This window comes from Alosa alosa, chromosome 12 (assembly GCF_017589495.1).
Source record: "Alosa alosa isolate M-15738 ecotype Scorff River chromosome 12, AALO_Geno_1.1, whole genome shotgun sequence".
Taxonomy (NCBI): Eukaryota; Metazoa; Chordata; class Actinopteri; order Clupeiformes; family Clupeidae; genus Alosa; species Alosa alosa.
Genome location: NC_063200.1, coordinates 25,678,737 through 25,689,059, shown reverse-complemented (window position 1 = coordinate 25,689,059; position 10,323 = coordinate 25,678,737). Strand labels below are relative to the sequence as shown.

At 40.1% G+C, this 10,323-nt stretch overlaps 1 protein-coding gene across 3 annotated transcripts; it reads left to right on the top strand.

The window, feature by feature from the left end:
- The first annotated feature begins 1,570 nt into the window (after nt 1-1,570).
- Nucleotides 1,571-7,487, top strand: dusp11 (dual specificity phosphatase 11 (RNA/RNP complex 1-interacting)). 3 transcript variants are annotated; one of them, XM_048259959.1, is made up of 10 exons: nt 1,571-1,766; nt 2,155-2,206; nt 2,313-2,388; nt 2,471-2,602; nt 2,858-2,981; nt 3,090-3,150; nt 3,242-3,288; nt 3,660-3,735; nt 3,824-3,990; nt 6,433-7,487. In XM_048259959.1, the coding sequence occupies exons 1-10, from the start codon at nt 1,652-1,654 to the stop codon at nt 6,453-6,455; spliced, it is 873 nt and encodes a 290-aa protein (XP_048115916.1). In that variant the 5' UTR covers nt 1,571-1,651; the 3' UTR covers nt 6,456-7,487. The 3 variants fall into 3 exon arrangements, with proteins under 3 accessions (XP_048115916.1, XP_048115918.1, XP_048115917.1); XM_048259961.1 differs by having other exon boundaries at nt 2,107-2,206; XM_048259960.1 differs by having other exon boundaries at nt 2,102-2,206.
- The last annotated feature ends 2,836 nt before the right edge of the window (nt 7,488-10,323 follow it).

The following is a 10,323-nucleotide window of genomic DNA, read 5'->3' as shown; positions in this document are numbered from 1 at the left end:
ATACATTTTGGCCTATACTGTCCGGGGAAAACAAATTAAACACCATACACTATATATGTTCTATAAGCATATACCCTCTAGATGAGATATAATACCAGTTAAGACATGTATTATCTTCCTCCATGCCTTGGACAATTTGTTTGTCAAATGTTGCAATTAGTTTTGGGTCACTATACATTAGCTATACATAGGGATGGGCACAAATACATCAAAATGTATTTCCAAATAAAATACCAAATACCCACATTAAAAATGTATCAAAATAAGCTACAAAATACAGCAGCCAAAAAATGTATCAAAATAAAATACTGTATTTTGTATTTTTAAAATACTACAAAATACATCTTTCTAAAAGCCTTTTTCGACTATCCCTTCACTTGTACACTACCTGGAAAAACATCTGAAAGCAAGAGACTCCTTCCATAATCAGTCAACAGATTAGATATGCTGACCTCTCATGTTAGACATCCCAATATAAACCTCTGCCAAGGTCCGCGTTCAGGTCACATTAATACCATCCAATCAGTTAAGCCAATTAGAAGAATTATTATGACATTATCAATCATTTCTTATTTAAAATGTGCAAAATTGGAAATGTCCTTGTTTGATGTATCTTGTGAAGTTATCATATCACTGAAATATTCCATAGGTCAGAGAACATAGACAAATTTAAAGTCTTGAAAAAAACTGTAAAACAGAAACAAGAAAGGAAAATAGCAAACTCAAAGTCCTTTGAGAATTCCTTGTGCTGTCCTTGTGTGAGCAAAGGAGTGTGTGTAACCTTAGCTAGTCCTGTCTCCTCAGTTGATGCCTTTAAGCAGAGGGGCTTGACCATGCGAGGGTGCCACAGACAGACAGAGACAGAGATTTTGTGCTTTATAGATAGTTAGATAGATGTCATCACAGTGTTTCACAGAAAGTATTTTACAGTATTTTGAAAATACAAAAATACACCACACTGAAGTATTTTGATACAAAATATAAAGGGATTTTCATCATCTCTATAAAATACAAATTACAAAATAGTATTTTGTATTTTAAATACATGTATTAGAAATAATGCCCATCCCTGGCTATACATAATTACACTATGCCCTGTTTGGCCATGTTAACAAACAATTTCAAAAAACGTATAATACATTTTATGTTTGTCTTGATGTAAGTAATCAACTCAGTAATTTTCATGGTGATATGTGAAGGTTAATTTTTTCCCCCTATTTGCGTGAGAAAAATACTGAATAGGCGCATGAAAAGGGTATATTTAGGTCTTTTTCTAAACTTTCCCCTATTGGGATTCTTCGGGGCTTTTTTCCCCCTTACTCAGGACATACATATTGAGGATACAAAATCAGTTAAGTTTTCTTCTGTTGTAATTTGTTCTATTTTGGCTTAAAATGACTGGACTAAAAGCAGGACGTCTGGCCACCCTAGAGGCCATACAATTAAGAAGGTCTCGGTCTGTTTTGGTCAGACTGGCGGCAAAGATTTTAGAATATTCACCACGGTTTAATAAAAAACCTGTAAATACCCTGTGGAACCGGGGCATTAACACCTCCGATACAGAAGGGGGCAGTAATAGCTAATGTGACGCGTGCATCGTGTTGCCGAACGTGTTACAGAACCACCAGAAGCTAGCTGTATTCAGTAGGCTATGCGTGGGATTCATCCATTACTCGTCTTTAGTCGTACAGTGACTTGTAGGAATTTTGTAAAAGCATTCCAGTTGTGTTATCGTACATCTTTTCAGAGGGATATTCATACCACGCGTAAGTCACCTAACGTTAATGTTAACAAATGAGTCATGTCACTCTGAGGCTAGCAGCACTAGCCAGAGATAACTGCTAATGCTAACTAATGTTGTTAATGAAGCTGGAGCATGAGCTGGAGTCGCACGATCTAACAATACAATACAACAATGCAATACAAATTATTGTTAGAACCAATATGCTAAACGTTTCGATTACGAATTAAATGATTTATGCGTATATTCGATTGCCATAGCTATGTCTGTGGTGGTGAACGTTCACGTTAAGTGATTCTAGGCTATGTTAACGTTATTCTTTTCTTGTTGTGTGACTAATATTATCATTTAAATTCGTAGGACAGTTCGTTAGCTAATGTTGGCTTACTGAGGGCCCTGTGATCAAATTACAGATGCAAAAAGAATGTCTCACTCTCAACACAAGAAGAATGGTATCCCTGATAGGTAAGTTTGTAAGGCTGACTTTATGCTGAAGTGATGAACAAGTCACGGCTTTTAACCTTGACCATCCGTCATTTAACTCCATTGCTCTAATTTATACATCTTTCAGGTGGACCGATTACAAGGCTGTGGGTAAAAGGATACCTGGAACGCGCTTCGTTGCTTTTAAGGTCCCTTTGAAACAGGTAAGAAATTATGCTCTAAAGCTTTCTTGGAATAATGTATCTTAACACGTTGATCTTAAAGTGACGCCATGCATTCTCACAGTCCCTGTTAAGTCGCTTGACCGCCTCCGAGGCATTTGGTCCAAATGATCTTGTACATGTGTTGGAGGAGGAGAAGCAACAGCTGGGACTCATCATTGATCTCACTTTCACAACACGCTACTACAAGCCACAGGTAAGAGTAACATTTGTCCTGAAAGCTTGCAGTAACCAACTAGTAGTAATTACTAGCCCATCCACAGGGAATGTGAGGGCTGGGGCACCTGGGGCACCCTTCTAGTTCTGTCAAGCTGATCTGAACTCTGCTTGCACTTTGACATTGACAGTAAATAAATGTACACCTTTACTGAATTGATGAAAATGAATTGTTGTCGATGCTCTCATGCTGCTTTACTACTGTGGTATGTAACTCTACACGTGTGATTTGTAGGATTTGCCTGATTCTGTGTACTATGTGAAGATCTTCACTGCTGGACATGAGGTTCCAAGTGATCCGACCATCCTCAGTTTCAAGAGGGCAGTTAGAAAATTTTTACTTGACAACGAAGATAACGGCAAGTCATCTAGCACAACTTTAGCAGCAGTAGGCCTGTTAAAGTCTAAATTCCCTTTGATTTCTGTGATCTGCCTGTCAACTGTTTTTCTGTTCTTTTCAACCACAGATAAGCTGATTGGTGTCCATTGTACCCATGGGCTGAATCGTACAGGTTACCTTGTGTGCAGGTTGGTGTCTGCTTGATTAGGTGTTTGCAGATGGTTGACTAACTGAAGTACTGTATCAAACTCAGGACCACATATATCTCTCCACTTGTAGGTACCTAATTGATGTAGATGGAATTGAACCAAAGAAAGCCATAGAATGTAAGTGTTTTAGTTCCACACTGAAGAATATGTTTGTGCTTTCCTGCATTTGTGTTTGGGGAGGGCATCCTCTATAACTCCAGCTCATGTGGCAGTGAGTATTCACCTAGTCCTCAGTTATTACATGGAGGTTGTCTCGGTGACTGTGTTTGGCCTCAGTCTCATCCACAAACCATTATAAGACAGAAAAAGAACGAGATAGAAGTGGACTCGTGGCATGTACAGAAAGCTCATCATGCCGCCAGTAGGTGGCACTGTTAGCCACTTGTTTTCAGATGTGTCTTTTCGCTAATAGGAAGTTCTTGATGTAAATGATGGGTATGAATGGTAACTGAAACTATAGAATGCTGATTGATTTCCTCTTCTTACAGTATTTAACACATCAAGAGGACACAACATAGAGAGACAAAACTACATTGATGACCTGCAGCAAGGGCCTAAGAGGAGGTTTGTCGTCAGTTGGCTCTATTTTACAACCTTTATATTAGCCCAAGACTCTCAGTAACAGGAGCCTTCTAATGTCTTGTGATGGTAGTAATGAAGGTATGGAGGAACCAGATCAAGAGCCTGCCCAAGGTTATGCCAACCAGAGACCTCCCAATGCCCCTTCGCCCAGACCCAGGTCTCTAAACACCACCCACCCTTCAGGAACCAGAGACCACGGCAGAGGGACTGTGATGTGCCATATGAAGATAGTTTTAGGTAAGTTCTTTATACTAGATATATGATTTTGTTCCTCTAGTAGTATTTGTTACAGCTAATGGCACACATTTGAACATGAACCAAGTAGGTGTCAATTGTTTAGCCAATGTACTATGGTGTTTTGTACTCTAAGCAGTATGGAAGGTGGTCACTACCCAAATGGACATTTCTTGTCTCAAAAAATGCTTTGTCCCACAAAAAATAAATTAGCTTTCATTGAGATCTGACCTGTTTCTCCTAAACTCTACATAGAAGAAATAAGGAGTAATAGTAAAAGGCTAGAAATGACATAGTTGATATACAATAAATATACAGTAAATGCAATACATCTAAACCAGTAAAGGATAAAGAGGAAAACATGATCAGTCAACTGGATGGAGCATTTTGTGAAGAAATTCTTGATCTACCAAACATAACTGAAGGAAAAGACCTTAAAATAGACACAATCACAAATTATAGCAGCCACGGACTCTTGTAGAGAATGCCTACAACGTTCAACACGATGCCAAAGCTTTAAAATTTTTTCATTTATTTATTACATTAAAAGTGTTGCAAAAAAAATGCATTTCTGTTTGTCTCAATTTAATACAATAAAATAGGATTAGGCAACATAATCCGTCACTCATTTGATGTTTTGGTGGAGGCGTGAACTAATGTGTTATTCCAGCAATAGTCCAATTAGTCTTCCATCCACTTACCGACTGCAGTAGACACTGCTTAGCTTTTGAAACAGGACGAAGTAAATCCACCTGAACAGGCTGTGGCCAAGAGTGAAAAGTGAACAACCAGGCGCTGAATTAAACCATAGCCTATTGCCCGACATGGCTTTGACGATTCATGAATCTAGCTTTCAATAAAGGAAAATATTATGTCAGCCATTATTGTTACATAGAAATGATTAGCCTGTATTGCTTTCTATATAAGCATCCTATATAAAACAGGGCTATATAGAGACACCGATTTAGCCTGACTCTGCAATACACAACACATTCCATCGTGAGCCCTGGCAAAATTGTCAACATTTTACACGGGCTGTACAATTTCACTAAGTGCCAAGTAATTTACCATTCACCTCAGAACCATTTGATGTACAATCTGGAGTTGGTGAGGGGTGTATGCCTTCGGCATCATCTTGACCCTGGTTATCGACTTGAACATGAAGACAGAGATGAATCCACCAAGAAACATACAATGGACTCTGGTATCAAACTAGAAGATCTCAATTCAGCTGATGTGACCTCCTTATCCCATCAATTTAACCATATTTAACAGAAGACATTACACAGGGCAGCAAAGTCAACAGCGCTTGAGATTTGCATCGAAAAAAAAGTAGCTTACGCTATGATTTAAAAACTCAACTAGAATTTCCATTCACAGGTAGAGGCTAAAAGAGCTGCACGCGAAATGAAGAATGTGAAGGCCCTATGCCTCTCCAGGGTCAAGATGATTAAGTAGGTGAGAATAGTTTGAGAAGAAAAAGAAAAATATCCCTCCTTGTCTCAGTTTGCCCATGTCCAATTTAATGTCCAATTTAAAGGGACACCAGGCAAGCCTGATGCTTTTTCTCTACGAAACTCCCCCTCGCTCGGTCTGAAGCTCTTTTCCTTTTCTTTGCATCTTCCGTCAAGGATTTTCGCTGCTGCTTCGCCGGCTCTCCCATTATACACACGTTTGCAACAATCACTACAGTTTCGTTAGCCTGTCTCTGTGCTGTGGATGCAGGATGAAAACTGATTCTGCTTCGGTCGGCGGGTACGATACACTGAACTTGCAAGCGGGATATTTTTCCTACAGGCAGTAGGGGTGGGCGAGAGAGTCTTCATTCGCCCTGTAATGAGTCATTTAACCATATACCGACTTGTGAAGATGAGTAATTAACACGAAAACGTTGCCTGGTGTCCCTTTAATGTCCAATTAAGTTAAAGCAATGCTGGGTAACGTTCAAACAAAACAGAGAGCTAGCTTGCTACTCCCTCCCCCTCCCTCCTGTGCAATTGAAACTCTCCGAAACGTACATCCCGTCGGTGATTTGCTGGAACAGTTTATGTTTTTATGGGCCAGGTTTGCCCAGGTTGTTTTTGTTGCTGTTTCTGGAGCCTGGCGTTCCACATAGATCACATTTTGTTACAGTGTATTCAGTACACAGGCAGCTAGTGGATGGTGAGGTGATGTTTGCTGTACCTGACAAAAAATGTTTTAGCCTAAATAACGTGTGACATCGCTTAGAGCGCCTTTTAAGATCTCAAAATATCTTTTCTTTCACTTTCAGTCTATTCTTATTGCTCCTTTTTTCTCAAAGGGGGGTTTAGGAGAAAAAATCTAGTTTTTAATTTTGCTTTTAGGTAGCTTTCTACCTCGTATTTTGTACCCACTCTAATTTGACCTGGACTTACTTGGGCTTATTTGTATAATTTGTCTTCTGTACCTTCTGCCCTTGCCCAGACCTCCTCATGCCTGGGGGATGAACCATGGGTTTAATGGTGGTCCAGGCCTCCTGCCCCCTCCTCCTGGGTTCTACCCTGGGCCTGGCCTCTTCCCTGACCCTCCTCCATTCATGAGGCTGCCCCAAAGGCATCATCCCTCGGACAGGGACAGGAGGGGACCCCCTCACCCCTGCGCTCCTCCCTACCCGATACTACCGCGCTACAGGTTTAGCGGACCACAGGAGGGTTCCCCAGGCTCCCCAGGCTCCCAGCAGCACCTGCCACAGGGGCACCAGCGGAAGTCACGGGACCGGGACCGGCCCCGACCACACAAGCACGGACAACGGGACCGTTGGACTTGACCGCGGCAAGAAGAAACAAAGCTGTGCTGTTTCTATGTGTACCAAAGCTGCCGATTGAACACTGCGACAAATACGTGGTAGTCAAATTCTGTGAGAATGTTTACAAAAAAATTACATATAACTTATGCATTCTCTGAACGCTATGGCTGGCTTAATTATGGAGATTGTGTTGTCTTACTGGAATAGGAATGTAGGAAAACAACTGGCTATTGCTGCTATGGGCTGTCATTTATTTGGTTGAACAACCGAGGAGAATCCTGTTTCTCTATGGATTTTACATAATATTTATTAGCATCATTTAACTCCAGGCTGTTTTAAGGCATGACTGGATTCGACCATTTGGCCTTGGTTTCTGTTATAATCAAACTTTTTAATCTGGTTTTAAGCTATGGGCTACGACTTAAGTGATTTCGCCTTCCTAGACCATGGGCAAGCAAGCGGCTTGTAGCTATATGGATAGACTTTATCCTAAATACATTTTCCTGAGAGTTTTAGCCTTTCCAGGAGCAATGTAAGTGATCTTCGTCTCAAGTGCCTTTTTTATTTTTTATTTTTATTTTATGTAATTTTTAAATTTCCTGTTGGTCCAAGGAAAGTCATCTTGGGTCAATGTTGGTAATTCAGTTTCCATTCAATGCTCTACAGAAGGTCACAATGATTTGTACTATTTACAGTAGGTTTAAACATCATGTATTAAAAAAAAGAAAATGCTGGCATGCCTGGATAACATTTTCTTAAAATAGCAAGTGTTCACCAATTTTGTACAGAATCAGTCCTTTTTAGGTCACTTTGATAACTTAATTTCTGAATCAGAAATTATCCCAGCTAAAGTATGATAAAAGGTTTAATGTAGCTTTTAACTTAGTCCTTACACACCAGATTGCGTTCCACCGCCTAACTTTTGTATATGTCATGCTTCAATTATACTATATAAGTTCAAGTAAAAATGTATTTATATAGCACGTTATCATACACAATGGTCATTCAAAGTGCCTTACATTTATGCATATGACACCAGATCAATCAATGATGACTAAGAAATATATGGAATAGAAAAAATAATATTAATCAAAAACATACCAAAAATATATGTAAATAAAATATGAAAAACAGAACAATAATTGTATAACTTCCTTACCAAAAGTCAACAATTTAACTCATTGAGTGCCAAAAACTTAATATTACGTTTTCCCTTCCCATGCGTTGAATGCCAAAAACATAATATTACGTTTTAGCTTTTTTATTACGAAACTAGACACTAACACACCTTATATGTTATTTTGGGAACTCTTTGATGAATAGAAATGAAATATATGACGATCGAAAACTCATGAAAACGCACAATCTGGACATTTTATCTGGACATTTTATCATAACTCGGTTGCCGCTTTGCGAAAAAGTTTTTGCACTTTTTCGTGATCGCCCCTAGCGGAACTGCAGCAGATTGCAGGTATAATGGAGTTAGGGAGTGATCCGGCTCTCCGTAAACGGGCTCTGGTTCTCCCCTTATTAGACATTAGGAGAGTTCGACTTGCGGCAGATCTGACTTGATGTGATCAGACGGGCTCTGATGTGATGCATGCTGGGTTGAACCAGAGAATTGAACACAATGCATATTGTTTGGGATGGACGCAATGCTTGCTGGTTAGAAATTCTGTCCGACTTCTTTCAGCCGGGGAGCAGAGAATGTCTAATAAGGGGAGAACCTTCACTCTCGGAACTCTTCCGGTGTGGTACTGCATCTAGGGGCGCTCGCGGGCGAGTCCAGAATGAATGGAGGTCTATGGAGCTGACCCCCTCAAAATCCACTTTTCTCGGGATATAATTTTTTTTCAAGTAATTTGAATATTGTATTCGAAAGGGGAGACAAAGACAATACACTTGGTTGAGTATTATATTTTTTAAAGTCACTTAATTGTTCTAAAAAGCCTTTCAAACGTGTCAATGACGTCATTCATTAGCATGATCATAGCATAGCATAACATCAATGGTAGCGTGTTATGGGCAACAACGACCCAACCTTTAAGAAAACGAAAGGACATGACTCCCGGATTATTTCACTTTTGATTGATAATCCATATCCATTTTGCGAAAAATAAAATAAAATCTGAGGGTTTCAGTTGTTAAACAGGTGAAAACAATAAATGTAGCCATGTAGCTCCATAGGACCCCATGTATTTTGGACTCGCCCGCGATCGCCATCTAGGTGAACTCTGGTGAACTGCAGCCAAATTCGGTTTGTATGGGATTAATAGAGAGTGGGGAGGCTCTCCGTAGACGGGCTCTGCGGGGAGGGACCTTTACTGTCTATGGGAGGGACTTACCACCGTGACACCATGTCACATGACCTTAAAATATCGCAGGAGTCTTAGCCTGCAGACAGATCTTGCAGTTGCCTTCCACGAGCTTTTTTTTTTTTTTTTTTTTTTTTTGCAAAAATACCCGTTACATGTTATAGCAAACCATCACTTCATATACTGTTCAACATGTATATTCAATAACAAACCATTCATACATACGAAACATACAAAACACACAGGGGGTAAATATCTTCCACGAGCTGCACGAGCTGAAACACGCCCTCATGACGTCAGTTCAAAGACGTGATAGGGCCATTTGGGAGGAATGTCCTCATGACGATTATGACGGGAGGCTCATGCTGCTTCCTTATTTTGGAATATGCGAAAATAAACAGAAATCGAAGGGATACCTTCTTATACGTGATTTCTGCAACAATGGTAGGCTAGCCTACTGAAAACGTTTGGATATTCTGTTATTTTCTGCTGTTGGCTAGATAGACACACATATAGGGGAAACACTTGATATTGAATTTATGTGCTACAATGCAGGCCTGTTAACTGTATGACAACAGTGGTTTATTTAAACTACATCATAAGAATTTATTTCGTCAGTCATGCTCATTTTAATATGAGCATGAGTAAGAATGAAAGTTCTGCTGTGTTTATTGCAAACAACATTTCGCGATATCTCCCGCGATGTCTCCCGCGAGTCACGTCAGGCAGACTGTAGCCTTTCTGTCCGGGATGAGCTGCCCTCTGTTGTAGCTCCTCCCGGCTAGCCTCTGAAGATCACGTTTACGTAGTAAGCCAGACCAAGTCAGACTCAGCCGAAGTCGAACTCGCCTAATGACTTCAAATATTAGTGTTATGGCCCCTTGCACAAATACTTTCACCTCTATATTTGGCTGAATGTCTTTACAAACAGTTCACAACATTTTCCTCGTAATGATGAGACTTATGACTTATGCATGAAATGTAGTCAAGATACTTCCGTGGTACTGTCACTGTTGGTACACTAGAATTCACCTCTGAGTGGATAACCCATACTCGAGAAGAAGCACGCCGTGTCCTGTTCCCATTCCGGCCTCAGGCACGTAAGCTAGGTGTGGCTGACTTGTCACACAGATTGAGTCATGAGACAATGTCTGAGTTAACAAAAATCATTGCTTGTGTTTCATTTTCAGTTGTGTTTTCTTACAACCTGTGACGTTTCATACAACCAACAGGTTTCTTACAACCTGTGACCCA